General features: G+C 38.0%; 1 protein-coding gene across 3 annotated transcripts in view; it reads right to left on the bottom strand.

Moving 5' to 3' along the window:
* Positions 1 to 27,473, bottom strand: part of CCDC171 (coiled-coil domain containing 171) — a 414,598-nt gene that overhangs the window by 199,588 nt on the left and 187,537 nt on the right. For all 3 annotated transcript variants that reach the window (XM_030817262.1, XM_030817163.1, XM_030817225.1), the window contains 2 exons: positions 25,951 to 26,455; positions 25,094 to 25,210 (listed from right to left, as the gene is read on the bottom strand). In XM_030817262.1, coding sequence (XP_030673122.1) covers positions 25,094 to 25,210; positions 25,951 to 26,455 — 622 coding nt within the window. The remainder of the gene's footprint in view (positions 1 to 25,093; positions 25,211 to 25,950; positions 26,456 to 27,473) is intronic.

Below are 27,473 nucleotides of genomic sequence, written 5' to 3'. Positions count from 1 at the left end.
GACAATGGAGAGAGGGGATGTGTAACACTGATTAAGAATCAATAACTCTTATACTATATTATTTATTATTATACAAATGGCCCCAAATAAGAATATCCAGGAACATATTCTGGTTTAGACAAATGATACTTCTGTTATCATTTTAGACAAATGATACATTTGTGCTGTAGACACCTGTGGCAGTCTGGTGGAACCTATGGCTCCCCTTCTCAGAATAATCATTTTAAATCCATAAATCAAGAGATGTGGGATTACAAGGGAAACTAATTTTTCTGTAATATAGTTTTCAAAATATTTTAAGTTTTATTATTAATCCATTAAGTACAAGACAGTACATTTAAAATATAGATAAAGATAGTTTTTTAGAAGACATAGCATAGTGAAAGTTTTTGCATAAACCAAATAAGAACATTGAACTTTTTGGGCAGTCTTCAACAAGGCATCACACATGTCATGTTGGACATCAAGTTTTTTTATATATTTAAAAGTGATAAAAGTCCTGATTCACAAATATAGTATTTACTCCTACAAATATAATTAAAGCTTCGATAGTTCATTTTACAACATAGTGGAGGGCTTTTCACAAAAAATACCAGAATTCTCCAAGGCTTTTAAATCCAAAATCTAGTGTGGTAGGCTTTTTGTCCTAAAGTCAATGAGTTCATCTTTGGCTAGGTCAACATATTCAATGCAATTTGTACTGGAAAGGAAAGAACTATGAATCCATGGTTCAAATTTTATGCTATTTAGATAGAAGTAACTTCAGTAACTCTTTTGAAGGAGTTCTGAAGTCTTTCCAAGGGCTTAAGGCTGCTATTTCAAAGAAAATAACAGAGAATTTTGTATTTAGAGAATACTGAAAAGCGACATAAACAAACAGTACACAGAACCTCACTGTGATGGATGAACAACTAAATGCAGAGTCGTCCTTTCACTTGGCTGGCTGCACTGCACCAGCATCCATTGGTACGGGGGAGACTATGATTACTTGCCATGTAAGTGATGACTCTCATGATTACTGATTAGTTAAGATGAGCATAAACTACGTGTGAGATAGCTGCAGTAACTGTATTACAATATAAAAATATCTGTGATTTCTATTAGTACCAAAGTCACTATGCTGCTAATATTATCATGGTCTATCGTTACCATTCATAATTGAAGGAACTGTCAAAATTCTGTTAGCAGATAGTGAAACAAGATGTAATTTTTTTCTCATTCAAGTCCATAGACCGTTCCCCCAGCTCTCCTGAATTCTACCCATGGACCCTTTTGAGAAGAGATCTATGAACCCCTGGTTAAGAGATCCCTTACCTAAGGAATATACTACGCAATCATAAATCTATATTCTTGACCCTCTCTCTCTGTCAACTTAAATTAACAAGAAAGCTACATACCTGGACTACTTCAGTCAGAGAATGACAATATAATATTACGCTCTCAGTTTTACTGACAAGAAAAAAACTTCTGCATCTTCTATGAAATTGCATTTAAAGACAGAAACTGCAATGTTATTCAATATTTCCAATATGATAATCCATGTAACAAATTCCTTTTAAAGTTTAGTGACAGGAAAAGTTCTTTCTCATATGTTTGGAGACATAAGAGAGCATCTCACTTCTGAAGAATAATAAGCAGTTCCATTTGCTTAAATTGCAGGTTTATTATGGACAGCATTGGGAGGTGAGACTGTACAAACAGATGACAATCTGGTCATGAAGGGTGTTGTTTATCCAGCTAAAGTGTTAACTCATGCAGTAAGAAGGAACAATATTGCTGCTGATACTGAGGATAAAGATATGTGACAGATCAAGCACTGCTTACATGCATTAACCGATTTAACCATCATTATAACCCCATGAAATGATATCATTATTATAACCATTTAAAATAATAAGTGAGGGGGAAAGAATAATTAAAATAATGTATCTATAGAATGACCCAATTATACTGAAATATCCAAAAAACAACTTGATATAAATACTAATAGTCTCTAATAAGGAGATTACATGAGGTTTAAATTTACTTCCTTATATACTTTTAGATGTTCTATAATATTCTACAATATACTGATGCTACTTCTTTATTATTTCAATAACCCTCATCCAAATGATCACTTTGCTAAATGAAGGAAGGCTGGCAGACAGGCAGAAAGGGTGGGTCAGTCTAAGAGTGGAATCATGGATAACCACTAGCAGGTTAGTAACACATGTAAAAAATGAGCTAAGACCACAGCGATGGGGCTGGGATAAAAAAATAACGCAATAAGAAATGTAGAATATGGAGAATAAGAGTAAGAATAAAAGTATGTTACAGTGACTGTCAGGTTTCTATTTTACATACTATTTGGCAGATGGTCATGTCAATTACAAAGACAGTTTTCAGAAGGAAGTTTTGGGCCTAAGAAAATGGGTAAAAATTTGAATATGCTGAATTTTAGGGGTTTCTTTTTTAGGAAACTCATAGGAAGCTAAGTATACAAGCTTTCAGTTCAGGAATGAGGTCTAGGTTACAGATAATATTTGGGAGCAATCAGCACATAGATGGTAAATAAAGCCCTGGCTATACATGGGACTGCTCGGGACAACAAGGAATAAAAACATAGCTAAGTGGCTGGGCGCAGTGGCTCACCCCTAGAATGCTAGCACTTTGGGAGACCGAGGTGGGTGCACTGCCTAAGCTCAGGAGTTCAAGACCGGCCTAGGCAAGATGGAGAAACCCCTTCTCCACTAAAAATAAAAAAAAAATTTTTTAATGGCTAAGAAAAGACCCATAGACAAAGTCTTACTCCAAGAAAGGAAGGAGGGGAGGGCTGGGGAGGGGAAGGGAGGGGAGGGGAAGGGGAGGGGAAGGGGAGGGGAAGGGGAAGGTGAAGGGCAAGAAAGGACAGGAAGGAAAGAAGGAAGGAAGGAAGGAAGGAAGGAAGGAAGGGAGGGAGGGAGGGAGGGAGGGAGGGAGGGAGGGAGGGAGGGAGGGAAAAGAAAAGAGAAAAGAAAAAGAGCCCATAGGGCACACACACACACTGAACAGAAAGGCCCAAGGACATGAAAGGAGGAGAAACAGGAGTGATACCATGGACATCAAAAGAATCTGGAAGAAGGAAGTGATCAGCAATGTCAAATACCAAAGGCAGGACAGCGGTCTTTAACTGTCCTCACTAACATATTCTGTAATTTTTTTTAACTATGTATGCTGTGGTAGGAAGAATAATGACCTCACTAAAGATGTCCACATCCTAATCCCTGGAAACTGTGACTGTGTTATGTTATACAGCAAGAGAGAATTAAGGGTGTAGATGGAATGAAGTTTGCTACCATCAGTGGACTTTAAAATAAAAAGATTATCTTGGATTATTCAAGTAGACCCAACATAATTACAAGAGTCCTTTAAAGTGGTACACAGAAGAGGAGGTCAGAGTCAGAGAGAGATTTGCAGATGCGATGCTGCTGGCTTTGAAGATGGAATAAAGGGCTATAAACTAAGGAAAGCAGATGGCTTCTAAAAGCTGCAAAAACAATCAGATTCACCCTTACAGCTTCCAGAAGGAATATAGCCCTGCCAACACCTTGATTTTGGCCCAATAAGACCTATTTCAGACATCTGATCTCCAGAAATATCTGATAATAAATTCATATGGTATTTAGCCAAAGATTGTGACAATTTGTTAGCCCAATAATAGGAACCTGATATGTATGCCCTCACATATTTTTAAGTTGACATCTAAAAATACTTTCATCATGTATTTTTAACCAGTTGTAAAGCATATCATTCCTGGTATGCTGGAAATTTTGGCATTTTTTTAAAAAACTGACACATCCCTCCTTTAAATACAACCAGTAGAGACCAGGTGCAGTGGCTCACACCTGTAATCCTAGTACTTTTTGAGGCCAAGGCAAAAGGATTGCTTGAGGCCGGGAGTTTGAGACTAGTCTGGACAACATAGTAAGACTCCCATCTCTACAAAACACAAACCTTAGAAATCAGCTGAGTGTGGTAGCACACATCTGTAGTCCTAGATACTCAGGAGGCTCAGGCAGGAGGATCCCTTGGGCCCAGGAATTCGAAGCTGCAGTGAGCTATGATTGCACCACTGTACTCCAGCCTGGGTGACAGAGACAGAGAGCCCCTATCTCAAAAAATATAAAATAAAATAAAATAAAAATAAATGTAACCAAGAGAATCTAAATGCCAGGAAGAGTTGGCCCTTACCATAATACATTTTTAAAATACATGAACAAGCTCTCCCTTAACAATCAGAAATTCTGCCTCATTTGTTTTCTCCAGTATCTCATATTTCCATTGCCCTTCTGCTATTTAATTTATTGCAATATGGAACTTACTATCCTATCATAATTTTCTACAATAAAAAAATATATATCTAAAAAAATTAAAATTGAAGCCAAGCATGGTGGTATACACCTATAATCCCAGCTACACAGGAGGCTGAGGCAGGAGGATCCCTTGAGCCCAGGAGTTTGAGGTCACCTTATTTTCAAGCTAACAAATTTCATGAATGTTGGCAAAAAACACAAGACTCCTGGGTGAGAGACAAGGGGCTTTAACACCCATGGCACAGGAAACAGCAGGAGCTTCGTATGCACTACAGTTCCTCTTGCTCCCCAAGTCCCATGGAGGTGACACAGAGTGACCTAGGCTAATGCTGTGCATGTAATGGGTTTGTGTCATAGCTGAGGAATCCAGAACTTAGGAAGCCCAAATCTTTTATAATGGGCTGAAAACAAACCTGCCCGATCTTTTCCCCAAGGGAAACATTATTTTCATTATACTGGAAAGTAAACAAACGTGTCCTCAGCTCTGGAGGGAGGTACTGTCTTTATTTTCCAAGGCTGTTTGCCACATAAACTTCCCTGAAAAGACAGCTAATAAATAAATAAATAAGAAAACTGTCAGTGCCTCTGCTCACAAAATATGCAAAAACACAAGACCTATGGAGAATTTTCTCCCAACAATTATAACTATACTCTTGCATATACTTTCAAGTTCCTTGCTGCTCTTTCTTTCCATTGTATTTACCTGGCAAACCCCCACCCTGATTAAATAAAAACCTCCTATGCCCTGACACCCAAGCAGCTGATCATCTGATGAACTTAATCTCCCACTCACCTGAATGACTATTTCTCACTTTCTCCGCTTCTCAAATAACAAATATCTTCTCACCTTCCTCCATCTCAGCTGATACTCTTGCCTATTTCACTAAATAGTAGCAAGCAGAAAATAATTTTTACATGCATCTACTACCAAATCTACCAACCTACCTGCATCTGTACCCATATACTCTGCCTTCCCTCCTGTTACAATGCCTGAACTGTTTGTGCCAACCTTCCTCCCCACTTCTGTGCATTGGATCCCATCCCTTTCATCAACTCAGAGACTTTACATCTGCCAATTGTGCCTTCCTTCATGTATCAAGAATTTTTTTCTTTCATTCATTGAATCATTCCCCTTACCATACAAACACATTGAATTACCTCTCATCTTAAAACAAAAACCTCCCTTGACCCCTAAATATTGCTCCTGCTCCAGCTCAATGTACCTGCTTGCCTTTCATAAAAACTGTCTTTAACACAACTCACTTTCTCTTTAACAGACCGCAGTCGGACTTTGTCTCGACTACTCCATCAAACAGTCCCTTCAAGGTCATCAGTTACCTCCATCTTGCCAAATTTGGAGTGATTCCTCAATCCTCATCATATTCACCTTAGCAGCAGCATTCCACATGATTAATTACACTCCTACTTGTGAAACAACTAGCTCAATGGCTATTCTTCAGAATCCTTTGCTATATCCTTCTCATTTCCTGACCTCTAAATGTTGAAAGGTCCACAAATCCTCAGAGCTCTTCTAGCTATACTCACTCCCCAAAGCAGTTATGTCCCACCCCCGCCAAAATCTGGGTGGAATGCAGGCTTCACTATTTTTAAAAAGCTCCACAGGTAATTCTAACGTACAACCAGGGTTAAAATCACTACCCTACATGACTTCATTCAATAGCATGACTTTAAATAACACTTATACTGAGAGCACTTACAATTTTATCTGTCTTGACATTTTTCTCAAATTCAGATATCCAGCCACCTACTTGACACTTAGGAGTCTAATATATTTCTCAGACATAAAATGTCAAAAAAAACTCCTGATTTTCTCTTCCTACTTGTTCCTTCTCTAATCTCCCCATTTCAGTAACTCTCGCTTCAATTTACCATTTGCCCAAGACAAAAGCCTTGAAGCCATTCTTGATTCCTATCTTTCTTTCACACCTCACATTCAACATACATCAGCAAACCCTATCAGTTCTATCTTCAAAATATTTCCAGACTCTAGCCAATAACCAAGTCCAATGATGCTATACTATTCCAAGCTACCATTGTTCCTCATCTTAGAACACTGCACCCTTACTACCTACACCTTTAACTACTGACAGAAGTCAGAGATAAACCTTTAAAAGGTTAAATCAGATCTTGTCATTCTTCCACTCAAAACTTTCCGATGGTATCCCATCTCATCCTGAATAAAATCTAAAGTTCTTCGCACAGTTTACAAGGATTTGCATAACGTGGGTGCAGGTGTTAACCCTGCCCTTGCTATCTCTCTGACATCATCTTCCACCTTTCTCCCACTACTGACTCTGGTTCAGCCACTTGGGCCTCCTTGCCATTCCTAAAAATATCAAGCACACTCCTTTGTTAGGGTTTCTGCACTTCAATTTCCTCTGCTTAGAATGTCCTTTCCCCAACTACCACCCTTTCCCCTCAGATACTTGCATGGCTCATTTCTTCAAGCAAAACAGAGGCTTACAACCCAAGAATTCCAAGCCTTTGAGTACCTACTCAAAGGAAATAAAAACATACGTCCAGCAAAAGGCATGTATATGAATATTCACATCAGATTTATTCATAATACTCTAAAGTAGAAACAACTCTAATGCCCATCAATAAGTTAATGGATGAACAAACTTTGGTATAACCATAGAATAAAATATTACTCAGCAACAAAAAAGAACAAACTACAGTCACAGGTAATACAGGCGAATCTCAAAAACATTATGCTAAGTAGATGAATCCAGATATATAAGAATATATATTGTATGGGTAGTAAGAAATTTGGCCTCACCTAAGGAGAAGTCTGGCCATTTTCCCAGCTCCTGGGAGATAACCTCTAAAACCTTGGCATTTCTGGAGTGATTAGAGTGTTTTTTGTATTCGTGGTGGCCCCGGACCACACCTCATAGTTTGTAATGATATGACTCATGTTGAGCATCTGATAGTTTATGCTAACTCTGGATAAGGGCTGGCCAAGCCTGAAACACCAACCATATGATTAGCAGGTTGGGCCTTTGCGTCATATGATATCACCCCAATCTTCAAGAAGAGGAAAAGAACTAGATATTGAGGTCAACAATGTGGAGCGTGATCCATTCAATCATGCTTATATAATGAAGCTTCAATTAAGAACTCTGGACATCAAAGCTCCAGTGAGCTTCCTGGGTTGGTCATACTCCATGCATATTATCATACATCAATACTGGGAAGGTAACACATCCTGAGGACAACAGAAGCTTCGCATTTGGAGCCATCCCAGACTTCACCCTATGTGTCTCTTCCTTTGGCTGATTCTAATTTGTTTCCTTCTGTTATAATAAAACTGTAATCCTAAATATAACAGTTTCCTGAGTTCTATGAGTTGTTCTAGAAAACTGTCTAATCTGAAGGAATCCATGTGGACCCCGAATTTGTAACCAGCTAGCCTGAAGTGAGGGTGGCCCTGGGGACCCCTGAATTTGTGGTGTGAGAAGTGAGGACAGCCTTTGGGAACTGTTCCCTCCACCTGTGCAGTTCAGCTACACTCCTTTGCACTGTATGACTCCATTTTTATAAAATTTATGAAATTCTTGAACTGAAAAAACTAAGGAGACAGAGAAGACACCAGTGGTTGCCTTACACCAGGTAGGAGCATGGGTGATTGACTCCAAAACAGGTGAAAAGAACGTGCTATACATTCTTGTATACATTCTAGTGTATACATTTTTCTCACAACTAGTCAAATTTTACAGTTAAATAAGCACATTTTATTGCAAGTAAATTATATCACAATACATTTGGCTTAAAAGAAAAAGTCCTATGTCTGATATTACTGAGAACGTTTTTCATTCTATTACTTGATATCCCTTTTTATTAAGAGCTGCAGAACAGTTTCCTATCTACTCTTAGCCCAAGGAACATTTGTATTTTTTCCTAAATTGTGATTTTTCTTTAATAACATAATTGGCAACTGAATCCTCAGACCAAAATGTGAACACAAGTGTGTAGGCCATCATAGTTGACTTTTTGTCAATGTCATTCCTGGCTTGAATTTGCTCCTTTTTCTGCCTAGGTTTTAATGAATATTATGTTATATTTTGCAACTACCTATAAGCTGCCATATTTTTTCTGGAAAAGGGGGTAAAAATTTTTTCTAAATATATCTGTAATATTTCAGTACAGATTTGAAGGAAATTTTTTTTTTGTTCTTTTACAAAAACCTGAAAAGATAACTATGTTGCTTTGTTAGATAGTATCTGGATATCCAACTTAGCTTTCTTAAAAAAAAAAAAAAGCTTCAGGCTCTTAAAAGTTGCCCAGAAATTAACCATAAACTACAAAATGTGTTCAAGCCTCATCTATGCTTCCTAAAATTATTTTGATTTTGTATATTATCTTAGATCTGCATTATAAAATATATCCTATAAAAGACATGAAAGTAAGATTTTGCATAGTTGTGAACACTTCCAAGGATGAATTATCCATTTGAAATTTGCTCTTAAAAATTGGTAGGCAAATAAAATTTCAATTTAAAATACAAAAGATCTGTTCACTGTAAAACTCAACTTTTCTGCATGCTTATACTTTTTCATAAAATGTTTGAAAAAATATGGGAAAATATGAAAGTAATAATACAAGAAATCACAAAATTTTTAAAAATCTGTAAGTTAAATTGTGGCTCCCTAAAATAGACACTAGCAGCTGAAGCACCAGAAACGATACTCAGTCAGATTGTGCTTGTTTCAGTTCCAGATATGAGTGAAGTTATATAAATAACAAAATCCCATACACACAAAAATTTTTTTAAATAACAAAATAATAAAATCCTCTAAGTCTCCTCTCAAACTTCACTGTGCATATTAATAACCTGAGGATCTTTTTAAAATGCACATTAGGTCTGGAGTGGAGTCTGAGATTATGCATTTGTATCACATTCCCAGCTGATGCCAATGCTCTTGGTCCATGGACCACACTTGGAGTAGCAAGATTCTTTCTATAATTTTTTTAAGATTCAATAAAGCCTCAGCGCTTTTAAATATATGCCAATAGCTGCTTATCAATACCAGTATCTTTTCTTACCACTTTGAACTTCCTTGGTATGAAACCTCAATGTTGAGTTGGACACAACCTAGGCTTAGTTTGCTTGAAAGGGTCGCTATGACCTCTAGAAAGTTAACTCAAAGTACGCAATAAAAAAAAGTTCTGAGTTGTACTAGCAGGGGTATATTTGGGTCATCTATCTTCTAGATAATTAAGATGTAATTACAGAGGAAATGTGTGACAAAATGTGTTAACCTTCTACTTATGTCCATCTACTCCTGTGTTTGTTCAGAGATATTTCAAAGCAAATCAGCACATTTGTTTCTATCTTGAGAATTTTAGTCTGGACCAGTCATATCAAAAAGTTCAGCTATCTAAAGAATTCTTTAGTCCATTCCCATAATGATTGATATCCTAACCCTTCAGTGGAAGTAACATTCTCCCCTGTTTGAGGTAAATGATCTCTTGCAGGCACACCATTTGGATACCAAGAAGAGGTAATTTATCTCAAGTGGGCAAACACTATAATGAAAGCAAGAAGGTTGCCACCTGTCCAGTATTTACAGAGGCAACATGAAAACTGGGGTCTTTGCCCATTGCCTATAAGTTCATCATCAAAGTTTAGGAAGGTAGCAGGGGCAGCCACCTTTAGCACTTTCTATGTATTGAATTCAAGCTATCGTTACTGAACTTCCTGTTTCATGAAAAGGTAAAAAGTAATATGCGGGTTCCATTAAGACATCAGTGCACAAGAAAGAAATAAAACAATGAACATTTACAGGACATTTACAAACACTAGGCAGGTTACACTTCTTCTTAATGTAAAGAAAAGCTGGGAAATTTTGTTAGCCAAATTTTACAGATTAGGATACTGAGGCTGAAACGAGATTAAGTAATTTGCCCAATAACACACAAATAGTAAGCAACGGTGCCCAGATTCAAATCTGGAGTCCAAGTTCTTAACCAATACTTTAATGTATATCCAACATGTTTTACAGTAAATTTTCTTTCCTAATTAATAGTATGCATATAATTCATAACTTACTCTAAATAGATAAAAACCTACTCTTTAAAAAGACTGAATGTTTTTTACCTTAGAACAAAGATAATATGAAAAGCCATACAGTTATTATTAAAAGCTTAGTACTGGCATACATGTACCACAGTTTTCCTGGGGCTAAGAAGAAAAGGGGTCAGTGATGCTATTAATTTGTAATCCCAATATTTAAAATGGCTTAAATTTTTAGCAAGTTCTCAAAAACAAAAAACAAGAAGCACAAAAAGATAAAAACATACTTCTGCCTCATAACAAACATCTTCTTTCACTTTGGAATTTTCAGAATACTTACTAAATAGATTTCCCCAAGATTCTGTCATTTCAATTTCCTACTTGGCTAAAATAATTAAGATACTGCTCATAATTTAACATGATTCAAAGGACAATGAGTCAATTACAAGTCAAAGCTAAACTGATATTCCTGCTACCTGTCCTATGATGAAAATATCCTATTATGAATTGGTTAAATTATGGAATATACAAATAATTAAATATTACTCAGAAATTAAAAATCATTCTCTAAAAGAATATTAATAGAAATGGAAAAACCCTCAAAAAGTAAAGCTTTTTAAAAATGAAGTTATGACACTGTATCATAAGCAAAGTACAGTATCACTTCTGTGAGTTTTCTTGCAAAAGATGCACAAGCTGAATCTAATCATGAGGAAACACCAGACAAATCAAAACTAAAGGATATTCTACAAATAACTGGCCTGCAATCTTCAAGAATGCCAAGATCATGGCCAAGAAAAGACTGAGGAACTCTTCCATACTGCAGACTAAAAAAACATGACTAAATGCAACACATAATTCTAAACTAGATCCTTTTGCTATATAAAGAACATAGTTGGGACAACCAGGGAAAGTTTAATGGGATCTGAATGACAGTAATATATCCATGTTGATTTCCTGATGTTGACAGTTGCATTCTGGTTATACAGGAGAATAACCAGAATGCAACTTTGAAACACACACTAAAATATGTAGTCTTTGAAATGCATACTAAAACAAGAGGGAGTGACACAGCATCATACTATCAACCTGCTCTCAAACTGTTCAGCAAAAAGGAAAGTTCTTTGTTATGTACTTGCCACTTTTCTGTAAGTTTTATATGATATCAAATTTTCAATGAAGATATAAACCTATGTACTCTATGATATTATCAATATCACTTGTTAGTCTATTAGTGGATGGATAGGAGGAAAGGAGGAAGGCGGGAGGGAGGGAGGGAAGGAGGGGAAATACATTGGAAGAACATATTCAAATGTTAACAGTAACTATTCCTAATACACAGCAATGAAAAAGAATGAAATCATATCCTTTGCAGCAACATGGACGCAGCTGGAGGCCACTGTATTAGTCTGTTTTCACACTGCTGATAAAGACATACCCGAGACTGGGCAATTTACAAAAGAAAGAGGTTTATTGGACTTACAGTTCCACATGGCTGGAGAAGCCTCACAATCATGATGGAAGATGAAAGGCATATCTCACATGGCAGTGGCAAGACAGAAAATGAGACTCAAGCAAAACAGGCTTCCCCTTATCAAACCATCAAAACTTGTGAGACTTATTCACTACCACGAGAACAGTAAGAGGGAAACTAACCCGTGATTCAATTATCTCCCACTGGATCCCACCCACAACACATGGGAATTATGGCAGTACAATTCAGAGGTTTGGGTGGGGACACAGCCAATCCGTATCATTCCACCCTGACTCCCTCCCAAATCTCATGTCCTCACATTTCAAAACCATTCATGCCTTCCCAACCGTCCCCCAAAGTCTGAACTCATTTCGGCATTAACTCAAAAGTCCACAGTCCAAAGTCTCATCTGAGACAAGGCAAGTCCCTTCCACCTATGAGCCTGTAAAATCAAAAGCAAGTTAGTTACTTGCTAGATACAGTGGAGGTACAGGCATTGGGTAAATACAGCCATTCCAAATGGGAGGAATTGGCCAAAACAAAGGGGCTACAGGTCCCACGCAAGTCCAAAATCCAGCAGGGCAGTGAAACGTTAAAGCTCCAAAATGATCTCCTTTGACTCCATGTCTCATATCCAGGTCACACTGATGCAAGAAGTGGGTTCCCATGGTCTTGGGCAGCTCCGCCCCTGTGGCTTTGCAAGGTACAGCCTTCCTCCAACTGTTTTCAAGGGCTGGCATTGAGTGTCTGTGGCTTTTCCAAATGAACGGTGCGAGCTGTCAGTGGATCTACCATTCTGGGGTCTGGAGGATGGTGGCCCTCTTCTCACAGCTCCACTAGGCAGATGCCCCAGTAGGGACTCTGTGTGGGGGCTCCTACCCCACATTTCCCTTCCGCACCACCCTAGCAGAGGTTCTTTATAAGAGCCCCACTCCTGGAGCAAACTTCTGCCTGGGCATCCTGGCATTTCCATACATCTTCTGGAATCTAGGCAGAGGTTCCCAAACCCTAATTCTTGACTTCTGTTCACTCGTAGGCTCAACACCACGTGGAAGTTGCCAAGGCTTGGGGCTTGCACCTCTGAAGCCATGGACCAAGCTCTATGTTGGCCACTTTCAGCCCCACGGCTAGAGCAGCTGGGACGCAGGGCATCAAGCCCCTAGGCTGACCACAGCACGGGGGACCCTGGGACTGGCCCAATGAAACTATTTTCTCCTAAGACTCCGGGCCTGTGATGGGAAGGGCTTCCATGAAGACCTCTGACATGACCTGCAGACATTTCTCCATTGTCTTGGGGATTCAGCTAATTGTTACTTATGCAAATTTCTGCAGCCCACTTGAACTTCTCCTCAGAAAATTGGTTTTTCTGTCTATCACATTGTCAGGCTGCACATCCTGAACTTTTATGCTCTGCTTCTCTTATAAAACTAAATGCCTTTAACAGTACCCAAGTCACCTCTTTTGCTGCTTAGAAATTTCTTCCACCAGATACCTTAAATCATCTCTCTCAAGTTCAAAGTTCCACAAATCTCTAGGGCAGGGGCAAAACACTGCCAGTCTATTTGCTAAAACACGACAAGAATCACCTCTGCTCCAATACCCTACAAGTTCCTCATCTCCATCTGAGACCACCTCAGCCTGGACCTTATTGTCCATATATCTATCAGACTTTGGGGCAAAGCCATTCAGTAAGTCTCTAGGAAGTTCCAAATTTTCCCACATTTTCATGTCTTCTTCTGAGCCCTCCAAACTGTTTCAACCTCTGCCTGTTACCCAGTTCCAAAGTCACTTAAACATTTTCAGGTATCTTTCCACATTTTCAGGTATCTTTTCAGCAACGCCCCACTCTACTGGTACCAATTTACTGTATTAGTCCATTTTCACACTGCTGATAAAGACATACCCGAGACTGAGCAATTTACAAAAGAAAGAGGTTTATTGGATTTATAGTTCCACATGGCTGAGGAGGCCTCACAATTACAGTGGAAGGTGAAAGGCACATCTCACATGGTGGCAGAAAGAAAGAGGAGAACGAAGCAGAATGGGTTTCCCCTTATCAAACCATCAGATCTTGTAAGACCTATTCACTGCCATGAGAACAGTATGTGGGAAACCACCCCCATGATTAAATTATCTCCCACCAGGTCTCTCCCACAACATGCCGGAATTATGGGAGTACAGTTTGGGATGAGATTTGGGTGGGGACATAGAGCCAAACCATTATTAGCCATTATCCTAAGCAAATCAACACTGGAACAGAAAAGCAAATACCGCATGTTTTTACTTATAAGTGGGAGCTAAGCATTGGGTACACATGGACAAAAAGATGGGAACAGACACTGGGGACTACTGGAGCAGGGAGTGAAAGAGCTGGGTAAGGGCTGAAAAACTACCTGTTGGGTACTACACTTACTACCTGACTGACAGAATCATTCGTACCTCAAACCTCAGCATCACACAGTATACCCATGTAACAAATTTGCACATGTATTCCCTGATCTAAAATAAAAGTTGAAATTATTAAAACAGAAAAAATAACAGTAACCATTCTTGTGTGAGCTGAGTGACAGAAAAATATTTTTTGTTTCTGTTATTTTTATTCTTTTCTAATTTCTAATTTTTTTCAAGTTTTCTGAATTGACAAGTTTTCCTTTGTAATAGTAGGGTGGGGCAGTAGATGTGGAGGTAATAAGTGATATTTGCTTCTTAGAAAGTAAACCCTCTCTATGTTGAGTTTGTTTAGTGGATCCATCTACAAACTATCCCTTCTCTGTTGCCACCTTCTAGCTAGCCAGCCAGGAATAACCATGTGATTCAGGTTCAGGTCAATGAAACAAGAAGAGAAGACTGCTGGGTAAGCTTTTGGGAAAGCTTTTGCCTTCCTGACATAAAGGAATATATTCAGCAGCCACATCCCTTCACATCTGTAACAGCTTTCTTGAGCTATAATTAAACATCATACAGTTTACCCATTGAAAGTATACAAATCAATGTTTTTTAGTATATTCACAGAGTTGTGCAACTATAACCACAGCCAATTTTAAAACATCTTTATCAACCCCAAAAGAAACCCTATATCCATTAGCAGTCACTTCCCATACTCCCTTAACCCTCACTCCAGCCTTGGGCAACCACTAATCTATTTTCTATCTCTAGATGTGTCTACTCTGGACACTTCAAATAAATGGAATCATGCAATATGTGATCTTTTGTCACCATCCTCTTTCACTTTGCATAATGTCTTCAGGGATCATTCACGTTATAGCATGTAGCAGTACTTTATTCCTTTTTATGAACTAATAGTATTTCATCATTTAGATATCTATCCATTACTCAGTTGATAGACATCTGGGTTTTCTTTTCACTTTTTGACTCATGCGTACTGATGCTATGAACATTTGTAAATGTATCCAATTCACAAACACATGAATTGGTTTGTGTTTGTATGAATGTATGTTTTCATTTCTCTTTCTCTTAGATACATTCCTAGGAGTGAATTGCTGGCTCATATGATAACTCTATGCTTAACTTTTTAAGGAACTTCCAGACTCTTTTACAAAGCATCTGTATCCTTTTCATTCCTACCAACAATGTATGAATGCCTTCACATTTTGCCCTTCCCTTTTCCTTCTTGCAAAAACACAATCCTGATGCCTGAAAGTAGAGTAGCCAGCTTAAAACTAAGAGGCACAAACATGAACATGTTAAGGATAGCAGAGAAGAAAGAACCAGTCTAGATTTCTACTTACCTCTAGACTTCCTATTATTTAGGAGGAAAAATTCCTATTTGATTAAGGTATTTTAGGTAGGGTCATCCAATAATTACAAAGAAGGCAAACCTCTTTCAAACATACAATGTCATTCTATTCAGAGAATAAACTTCTCCTTGATCTTTATATACTAATTTATAACAGAAGCATGTTTTTAAAATTTATAGCTACATATAATATTTAAATTATCTTGAAATTCTAAGATAAACCAATATATTTTCATTTGACCTTATTTTTTATAAAATTTATTATTCTGTTAATGCAATAAATATTAATAGTGACCAGTATATGAACTAAGCAAAGTAAGCAAACCAGTAATCAAAGACTCTTCTAAGCACTTTAAAAATGTATTCATTTAGTCTTCTAAATAACTCTGAGATAGGTAAAACTACTTTCCCCATTTTATATATAAACAAATTGAATGCACACAGGATTTAAATAACTTGCCCAAGGTCACACAGCTAGTGTCAGAACCAGTATTCAAAGTCAGGCAGAATTCCTGCTTAACCGTAAAGTATTGCCTCCCCTGTAGAGCAGCTTAGCAATTTTAAGATAGAAGATTAATAATTAGTAGCCTGAAAATGTATAAAGGGGGATGTGTGTGTATGCACATGCGTGCTCATTTATGTTATACTCTACATTCACAGTGAGACGAGTAATAAGGTGACGACTATTTTTTTAGCACCCACCAAATGCCAGGTATTACACACAATGCTCAACAAGTATTATCTCACTAAATCCTCGTAACAGCCAGGAGGAAGATAATATCTTCATTTATAGGCAAAGAATCTGAGACCCAGTAAAGTTAAATAACGTGCCCAGTTTCACACAACTGATAACTAGATAACTGATAACTACATTTGGATACAAAATCAAATCTGCTTTGTTTAAAGCTAATGCTCTCTCTACCATACAATAATGTTTACCTGTTTAGGTTATTCATATGCTAAATTGGAAACTCCACATGACTATATAAGCTCTTATGGTTTTATATTTATTACTCTCATTATTATCTCTTCATAACTACTCATACGCTTTAACTGTCTGAAAATATGTTCCCATCCTTTCTGCCAAAATATCTGAAATTTCTACTACAAAAATGTAACTTAAAATGAAAACACATGACCCTGGAAAAATATTCTATAAACAAACCCCTCATCATGTTTGAAGAAATTATTCTAAAAGCTCAGATGGTCAAGTTATATCCAGAGAGGGTCCACACTGATAATTTTGTGTTAGTCCAATAATATTCCATTATCTACCTGTATGGACCATATTCCTTCCAATATTCCTCATGACTGTGATACATCAATAATTCTCTCGCTTTAATTAACAATCACTTACTCTTCTCAAAGTCATGTTTCTTAGCCAACAAACACTTAAAACTTTCCCTAAAAAAAAGTTTTCCTGAACTTGCTATTTCTTCTAGCTGTTAGAGGAACAGCCAGGTCTAACAACAAAGGCACCTCTGCTCCTAGACTTAGGCAAGCATGCAAAGACACCACCTTCTACTTGATAAATCTTACCTATGCATATCTTTATCAGGGTCTTAATTATTGTGTCAATATTTTAACACTGAAAGTGTTGTAAGGGGCTACTTTTGGAAAGTGCTTTAATTACTGCCTGGTTTTAAAAAACCTCTGTAATTTGACCCCATGCCAATGATACATCTTTCTTCTGATACGAATAATGGAAAATATCCTTTATTAATCACTATGTATAAGCCAGGTCTGCTAGGCACGGATTTTCATTCTCATCCTTTTAATGTCTGTTCCTTCCATTCTATGTTTATTCCCACATCTGCATCTCTGCTTAACCATGCCCTTCATCTGAATGCCACCTCTCCTCTCTAACTTGCCATCATTCTAAGCCTAGCTAAATCACAAGTTCCTCCCTGAAGTCTTCCCTATACTCATAAGCCCACACTGAGCAGCACCTTCTGTAGATTCTTGTAGCATTAAAAGCCTGTATCTCTTCATCTCATCCTTAATTACATTCTGCTTGAAGTCGCTCATGAGTTGTCATTCTTGTTCTCTAACAACTGTGCATATTAGCATCAGACCAATTCACACATTTTTATTTTATCTCCTAGAATATATATATAACACAGTAACAAGAAAAAATACATTAAATAAATTAATAACATAAACAAGATGATAGCTTCAGAAACCAATCTACTTTTAAGCATCATACTTACAAAGAATATCAGTAACATAAATCACCTGTTTATTTTTTTTACATATATACTTTAAGTTCTGGGGTACATGTGCACAATGTGCAGGTTTGTTATATAGGTATACATGTGCCATGTTGGTTTGCTGCACCCATCAATTCATCATTTACATTAGGTATTTCTCCTAATGCTATCCCTCTCCCAGTCTGCACCCCCGACAAGCCCTGGTGTGTGATGTTTTCCTCCCTGTGTCCGTGTGTTCTTACTGTTCATCTCCCACTTATGAGTGAGAACATGCGCTGTTTGGTTTTCTGTCCTTGTGATAGTTTGCTGAGAATGATGGTTTCCAGCTTCATCCATGACCCTGCAAAGGACATGAACTCATCCCTTTTTGTGGCTGCATAGTATTCCATGGTGTATATATGCCACATTTTCTTTATCCAGTCTATTGTTGATGGACATTAGGGTTGGTTCCAAGTCTTTGCTATTGTGAATAGTGCCGCAATAAACGTATGTGCGCATGTGTCTTCATAGTAGCATGATTTATGATCCTTTGGGTATATACCAGTAAGTGGAATTGCTTGGGTCAAATGGTATTTCTAGTTCTAGATCCTTGAGGAATTACCACACTGTCTTCTACAATGGTTGAACTAATTTACACTCCCACCAACAGTCTAACAGCGTTCCTATTTCTCCACATCCTCTCCAGCACCTATTGTTTCCTGACTTTTTAATGATCGCTATTCTAACTGGTGTGCGATGATAACTCATTGTGGTTTTGATTTGCATATCTCTGATGACCAGTGATGAGCATTTTTTCAGGTTTGTTGGTTGCATAAATGTCTTCTTTTGAGAAGTGTCTGTTCATATCCTTTGCCCACTTTTTGATGGGGTTGTTTTTTTCTTCTAAATTTGTTTAAGTTCTTTGTAGATTCTGGATATTAGCCCTTGTCAGATGGATAAATTGCAAAAATTTTCTCCCATTCGGTAGGTTGCCTGTTCACTCTCATGATAGTTTCTTCTGCTGTGCAGAAGCTCCTCAGTTTAATTAGATTCCATTTGTCTATTTTAGCTTTTGTTGCCATTGCTTTTGGTGTTATAGTCATGAAGTCTTTGCCCATGCCAATGTCCTGAATGGCATTGCCCAGGTTTTCTCCTAGGTTTTTTATGGTTTTAGGTCTTACATTTAAGTCTTTAGTCCATCTTGAGTTAATTTTTGTATAAGGTGTAAGGAAAGGATCCAGTTTCAGCTTTCTACATATGACTAGCCAGTTTTCCCAGCACCATTTATTAAATAGGGAATCCTTTCCCCATTGCTTGTTATCAGGCTTGTCAAAGACCAGATGGTTGTAGATGTGTGGTGTTATTTCTGAGGCCTCAGTTCTGTTGCATTGGTCTATATATCTGTTTTGGTACCAGTACCATGCTGTTTTGATTACTGTTTTGAAGTCAGGCAGCCTGATGCCTCCAGCTTTGCTCTTTTTGCTTAGGATCGTCTTGGCTATGAGGACTCTTCTTGGTTCCACATGAAATTTAAAGTAGTTTTTTCCAATTCTGTGAAGAAAGTCAGTGGCAGCTCGATGAGGATAGCACTGAATCTATAAATTATTTGGGGCAGTATGGCCATTTTCACGATATTGATTCTTCCTACCCATGAGCATGGAATGTTCTGCCATTTGCATCCTCTTTTATTTCGTTGAGCAGTGGTTTGTAGTTCTCCTTGAAGAGGTCCTTCACATCCCTCGTAAGTTGGATTCCTAGGTATTTTATTCTCTTTGTAGCAACTGGAAGTGCATGGGAGATCACTCATGATTTGGCTCTCTGTTTGACTGAGCCAATTCGTATATTGGTGTATACGAATGCTTGTGATTTTTGCACATTGATTTTGTATCCTGAGACTTTGCTGAAGTTGCTTGTCAGCTTAAGGAGATTTGGGGCTGAGACGATGGGGTTTTCTAAGTATACAATCATGTCACCTGCAAACAGAGACCATTTGACTTCCTCTTTTCCTAATTGAATACCCTTTCTTTCTCTTGCCTGATTGTCCTGGCCAGAACTTCCAATACTGTCTTGAATAGGAGTGGTGAGAGAAGGCATCCTTGTCCTGTGCTGGTTTTCAAAGGCAATGCTTCCAGTTTTTGCCCATTCAGTATGATATTTGCTGTGGGTTTGTCATAAATAGCTCTTATTATTATGAGATACATTCCATCAATACCTAGTTTATTGAGAGTTTTTAGCATGAAGGGCTGTTGAATTTTGTCAAAGGCCTTTTCTGCATCCATTGAGATAATCATGTGGTTTTTGTCGTTGGTTCTGTTTCTGTGATGGATTATGTTTATTAATTTGTATATGTTGAACCAGCCTTGCATCCCAGGGATGAAGCCGACGTGTTCGTGGTGGATAAGCTTTCTGATGTGCTGCTTGATTCGGTTTGCTAGTATTTTATTGAGGATTTTCGCATCAATGTTCATCAGGGATATTAGCCTAAAACTCTCTTTTTTTGTTGCATTTCTGCCAGGCTTTGGTATCAGGATGATGCTGGCCTCATAAAAGGAGTTAGGTAGGATTCTCTCTTTTTCTATTGATTGGGATAGTTTCAGAAGGAATGGTACCAGCTCCTCTTTGTACCTCTGGCAGAATTCGGCTGTGAATCCATCTGGTCCTGGGCTTTTATTGGTGGGTAGGCTATTAATTATTGCCTCAATTTCAGAACTTGTTATTGGTCTATTCAGAGATTGGACTTCTTCCTGGTTTAGTCTTGGGAGGGTGTATGTGTCCAGGAATTTATCAATTTCTTCTACATTTTCTAGTTTTTTTGCGTAGAGGTGTTTATAGTATTCTCTGATGGCAGTTTGTATTTGTGTGGGATCAGTGGTGATATCCCCTTTATCATTTTTCATTGCATCTATTTGATTCTTCTCTCTTCTTTATTAGTCTTGCTAGTGGTCTATTTTGTTGATCTTTTCAAAAAAGAAAAACAGCTCCTGGATTCATTGATTTTTTGAAGGGTGTTTTTGTGTCTCTATCTCCTTCAGTTGTGCCCTGATCACAGTTATTTCTTGTCTTCTGCTAGCTTTTGAATCTGTGTGCTCTTGCTTCTCTAGTTCTTTTAATTGTGATGTTAGGGTGTTGATTTTGATCTGTCCTGCTTTCTCTGGTGGGCGTTTAGTACTATCAATTTCCCTCTACACACTGCTTTGAATGTGTCCCAGAGATTCTGGTATGTTGTGTCTTTGTTCTCATCGGTTTCAAATCCATCTTTATTTCTGCCTTCATTTTGTTATTTACCCAGTAGTCATTCAGGAGCAGGTTGTTCAGTTCCCATGTAGTTGAGCGGTTTTGAGTGAGTTTCTTAATCCTGAGTTCTAGTTTGATTGCGCTGTGGTCTGAGAGACAGTTTGTTGTGATTTATGTTTTTTTACATTTGCTGAGGAGAGCTTTACTTCCAATTATGTGGTGAATTTTAGAATAAGTGCAATGTGGTGCTGAGAAGAATGTATATTCCTTTGATTTGGGGTAGAGAGGTCTGTAGATGTCTATTAGGTCTGCTTGGTCCAGGGCTCAGTTCAAGTCCTGGCTATCCTTGTTAATTTTCTGTCTCATTGATCTGTCTAATATTGACAGTGGAGTGTTAAAGTCTCCCATTATTATTGTGTGGGAGTCTAAGTCTCTTTGTAGGTCTCTAAGAACTTGCTTTATGAATCTGGGTGCTCCTGTATTGGGTGCATATATATTTAGGATAGTTAGTTCTTCTTGTTGAATTGATCCCTTTACCACTATGTAATGGCCTTCTTTGTCTCTTTTGATCTTTGTTGGTTTAAAGTCTGTTGTATCAGAGACTAGAATAGCAACCCCTGCTTTTTTTTTGCTTTCCATTTGCTTGGTAGATCTTCCTCCATCCCTTTATTTTGAGCCTATGCATGTCTTTGCACGTGAGATGGGTTTCCTGAATACAGCACACCAATGGGTCTTGACTCTTTATCCAATTTACCAGTCTGTGTCTTTTACCTGGGGCATTTAGCCCATTTACATTTAAGGTTAATATTGTTATGTGTGAATTTGATCCTGTCATTATGATGCTAGCTGGTTATTTTGCCCATTAGTTGATGCAGTTTCTTCATAGCGTCTTTACAATTTGGCATGTTTTTGCAGTGGCTGGTACCAGTTGTTCCTTTCCATGTTTAGTGCTTCCTTCAGGAGCTCTTGTAAGGCAGGCTTGGTGGTGACAAAATCTCTCAGCATTTGCTTGTCTGTAAAGGATTTTATTTCTCCTTCACTTAAGAAGCTTAGTTTGGCTGGATATGAAATTCTGAGTTGAAAATTCTTTTCTTTAAGAATGTTGAATATTGGCCCCCACTCTCTTCTGGCTGTAGGGTTTCTGCCAAGAGATCTGCTGTTAGTCTGATGGGCTTCTGTTTGTGGGTAACCCGACCTTTCTCTCTGGCTGCCCTTAACATTTTTTCCTTCACTTCAACGTTGGTGAATCTGTCGATTACGTGTCTTGGGGTTGCTCTTCTCGAGGAATATCTTTGTGGTGTTCTCTGTACTTCCTGAATTTGAATGTTGGCCTGCTTTGCTACGTTGGGGAAGTTCTCCTCGATAATATCCTGAAAAGTGTTTTCTATCTTGGTTCCATTCTCCTCGTCACTTTCAGGTACACCAATCAAACGTAGATTTGGTCTTTTCACATAGTCTCATATTTCTTGGAGGCTTTGTTCGTTTTTTTTTTTTTTACTCTTTTTTCTCTAATCTTGTTTTCTCATTTTATTTCATTAGTTTGATCTTCAATCATGGATATACTTTCTTCTGCTTGATCAAATCGGCTACTGAAGCTTGTGTACGCTTCGTGAATTTCTTGTGCTGTGTTTTTCAGCTGCATCAGGTCATTTATGGTCTTCTCTAAACTGGTTATTCTGGGTTAGCCACTCGTCTGACCTTTTTTCAAGGTTTTTAGCTTCCTTGCAATGGGTCAGAACATGCTCCTTTAGCTGGGAGAAGTTTGTTATTACTCATCTTCTGAAGCCTACTTCTGTCAACTTGTCAAAGTCATTCTCCATCCAATTTTGTTCCCTTGCTGGTGAGGAGTTGTGATCCTTTGGAGGAGAAGAGGTGTTCTGGTTTTTGGAATTTTCAGCCTTTCTGCTCTCCCCATTTTGTGGTTTTATCTATCTTTGGTCTTTGATGTTGGTGACTTACAGATGAGGTTTTGGTGTGGATGTCCTTTTTGTTGATGGTGATGCTATTCCTTTCTGTTTGTTAGCTGTCCTTCTAAAAGGCCCCTCAGCTGCAGATCTGTTGGAGTTTGCTGGACATTCAGTCCAGACCCTGTGTGCCTGAGTATCACCAGCGGAGGCTGCAAAACAGCAGGTATTGTTGCCTGATCCTTCCTCTGGAAGCTTTGTCCCAGAGGGGCACCTGCCAGATGCCAGCCAGAGCTCTCCTGTAAGAGGTGTCTGTTGGCCTCTACTCGGAGGTGTCTCCCAGTCAGGCTACACGAGGGTCAGGGACCCACTTGAGGAGGCAGTTTGCCCGTTATTCGAGCTCAAATGCCGTGCTGGGAGAACCATTGCTCTTTTCAGAGCTGTCAGGCAGGAGGACGTTTAAGTCTGCAGAAGCTGTGCCCACAGCTGCCCCTTCCCCCAGGGGCTCTGTGCCAGGAAGATGAGGGTTTTATCTATAAGTCCCTGACTGAGGCTGCTGCCTTTTGATCAGATATGCCCTGTACACAGAGCTGGAATCTAGAGAGGTAGTCAGCCTTGCTGAGCTGCGGTGGGCTCCACCCAGTTTGAGCTTCCCGGCAGCTTGGTTTACACTGTCAGCATAAAACCACCTACTCAAGCCTTGGCAATGGCAGACGCCCTCCCCCCGCCAAGCTCCAGCATCCCAGGTTGTTCTCAGACTGCTGCGCTAGCAGCAAGGATTTCAAGCCAATGGATCTTAGCTTGCTGGGCTCTGTGGGCGTGGGACCTGCCGAGCCAGGCACTGGAGAGAATCTCCTGGTCTGCCAGTAGTGAACACTGTGGGAAAAGCGGAGTATTTGAGCAGAAGTGTACCATTCCTCTTGGTACAGTCTCTCACAGCTTCCCTTGGCTAGGAAAGGAAAATCCCCCGACCCTTTGAGCTTCCCAGGTGAGGTGACACCCCGCCCTGCTTCAGCTCGCCCTCCGTGGGCTGCACCCACGTCCAACCAGTCTCAATGAGATGAACAAGGTACCTCAGTTGGAAATGCAGAAATCACCCGTCTTCTGCATCAATCTCGCTGGAGTTGCAGACCGGAGCTGTTCCTATTTGGCCATCTTGAAAGCACTCAAATCACCTGCTGCTTAAACCAAATCTAAAAACTATTCCTAAGCTCTTTCAAGAATGTTCAGTTTTGCTTTGAAGTTATAATACCAAAATTCTTAAAATACATTTAGTTTAGACTTTTATTTCAGACTCCAAACCCAGTATCTTGAGGTTCTGCCAATACATTAAATATGCACATTGCTTACCAACATCAATGGCCACAACTTAAAAATAATCTTTAAGTTTCCTACTACAAAAGTCTAGGTTTAGATATTTGAAATCACAATGAATGATCTGTATTTGCACAGTGGAATTGTCTAAGAATTAAATACCAAATTATCATTACATATAGGCCTACATTTCATTAAACAGACAAATCTTAACAAGTCCATTATACAATTTTAACAATTAATGTGTCTGAAAATGACCATAATTAGTCCAATTAGTTTTCATTGAACCTGTCAGACAAAATATCACGCAATCTGAATCGTAAAAAAAACTTGCATTTTAAACCTTTGTAAATTGCTGATAATAGGTGGTTCCGCACCAGGTAGAAAGGAGCAGACTATCCAAATTAATTCTATGTAAAATAAACTAGAAAAAGCAAAAAAATGTATCACAAAACGAGAGAGAAAAATTTTCTACTGGCTCTCATATTACTCAAGCTTATGAAATTTACAGCCAGAAGTACAAGTGAAACAAGGCCAAAACACATGAAAAAACATTGCCAGTATTACTTAATAAAAAGCTAATGATGAGCTTTCCATAGGAAAAACAGATAGAAAAAAAAAATAAGGTGGATACATTCACCAAGAAATGTCATTTCCCCATAAATAGAGACAAAATTTATATTAATTTACATCATTAAGTACAGAGTTAACAATCTCTCTGTGATTGAAAAAAATAAAGATAAAAACAAATATATTTTCTCCCTATATGGTTTATTAGAATTTGTGACATAAAGAATTTCTGGATATTTGTTCTTAAATGTATTTTGCAAGGACATAAAAGAAGGAACCATACCTGTTTTGCCAATGACATCTTGTAATTCAGCCATAGAACTGATTATTGCAGCAAGAAGGTCAGAACTGGTGAGCCAACTGAGCGCTTGTAAACAACGCAACTGCTCCTTTTGATGTTCTATAAAATTGAAAAAATCCATTATAAAATTCTACAAAACTTTATTAAAATCTGTATTTAAAATTCATAGCAGTGTGCAGCTATTTAAGAAACAGATAAAACCCTATTGTGAACATTGCCTAATGTGGAAAAATCTATTAAATGTTAGATTAGCTTGACCTAATTTACAAATAACTGTAAATGACACCAAATAAACAGAAGAAAACAAATTTTCTTTAGTTTTACTTATATTACTTAATAGTCTGCTTTTTAAAAGTTAAAACTTAAATCATTTCTTCAAAATAGTTAAGCATTCAAAAAACAACTGGAAAATTTACATTTGTCTCATTTCCATACAATTCTTCAATACATTTTTAACCCATTTCATACTTATTCATAGAAACTGAAAATAAATTATACTGGTAATTTGAAACAGGGCAGTTTTTGATTGACATAACTGAAAAATCACTGTATAAACTCTCCACTTTACTGCAGAGGATTCAAATATAAAAGAAGACAAAGGTGAAATTATAAATATTTTGCCACCCAATATTTTAATCTGTTTAAAACAAAAAATCACAGCCTAATTTATACAAAAATATTCACTTACCCATACACACATATACATACATATAGAGACTATGTTATATTATTTGACATATTACATGATTTTTTAAAAGTTTTTCCATAATAGCCAGGTATAGTCACACTGTATTTCACTTACATGCAACTTATATTTTTAAAAGCACAAATTATCTTACTTGGAAATTTATGCTTGTCTTTGGGCTCTCCTGTGCACACTAACATGCCTATGCCTTCTTTGAAACTCTCCATCCAGGTAAAAAGAGAGGCACATGATTGGCCCAAAATCTTGAGTCTGTTTGCTGCCAAAATTGCAATAACACCTTTCCGAAATATACGTATCAATCCTTTGAATGTTTTCTTTTTCATCTTGGCCTCCTCTTGCTTCTTTTCCTCTACAGGTGACAAAGCCTGGGCTAGAGTTCTAATTTCCAGTTTGAACAACTCAAAGGTGTTGACCTGCTCCTGGAGAAAATCTCTCTGTGTGGACAAGGCGCATGATCGGCTATAAAGGGGATATAAGGCACCAGCCATTAATGCACAGGCTGCCAGCAAGGACGTCCGTTCCCTTTGAGTCTGTGATAACAGTTTTTTGAAGTGCGAATTTTCAAGAACCAACTGTTCATGTGACTTCTCAATATGGTTCAATTTTTCCATATTTTTTTCAGAAATTTCTTGAAAGTTCTATGGAAGAAGTCAAACAATATATTTGATCATGAAACAAACAGGCATTGTATTAATTTCCCTTCACGCAAAGAAAACAAACTTTTGCTGACAACCACTTCTTCCTCTTTAAAAGATACATGTACTAAAATATCCAAAATATAAATAAGATAGACAGGGCAACAGTGAGCCAAACAGCTTAGATCTGAATGTGCACATTGATTCTTAAATCCTGTCACATAGAAGCTTTACGTAAAGTAGAACACATAAATTTAAGACTATTTCATAAATTTCCTGTAGACTTATACATAAACACACAAATTTAGAAAAGAAAAATATGCTTTCTCTGTATAATTTCTCTTCTTCCACTCCTCACTAATTCTTCATTCCTACTTTTAAACAGAAATGACAGTGCCAATAGAGGGTTTCCTAGATGTAAAAAAGACTTTACTTTTTACCAAAATAAGCAAACAGTTCAATCAATGATATAACAAATAGCATGGTCTACCATTTACTGCATGAGAAGGCACTGTCTCTCAAGGATACTCACTTATTTCAGTTTCTGTCTTACCTCCCCATGACAGAAAGATATACACAGTGCATCTCCAGTGGTGACAGGAAATAATTGTGAGCTGGGCCTCAGCAGCCCTCTGCTCCTTTTTGCCTAATCAAGTTGCTTACAATCCAAAACTTAATTTGAAATAAAAAGGAATTTAACTGTAAGAACCACAATTAATCACTAGAAAATAAATTGGCTCTCTCTATGAAATCTTAACCTAATCAGTAAGGAATCTTGAAAGAAAGAGTAAGATTAGGAAGGACCAGGCACAATGGCTCACGCCTGTAATCCCAGTGTTTGGGAGGCTGAGGTAAGAGGATTGCTTGAGCTCAAGAGTCTGAGGCCATCCTGGGCAACATAGCAAGACCCCATCTCCACAAATAAAAAATAAAAAAAATTAAGACAGGAATGGTGGTGCACACCTATAGTTACAGCTACTCAGGAGGCTGAGGTCAGAGAATCAATTGAATCCAGGAGGTT

This window comes from Nomascus leucogenys, chromosome 1a, assembly GCF_006542625.1.
Source record: "Nomascus leucogenys isolate Asia chromosome 1a, Asia_NLE_v1, whole genome shotgun sequence".
NCBI lineage: Eukaryota > Metazoa > Chordata > Mammalia > Primates > Hylobatidae > Nomascus > Nomascus leucogenys.
Note: the sequence above shows the minus strand (reverse complement) of the source record. Positions and strands in the feature narration are given on the sequence as shown.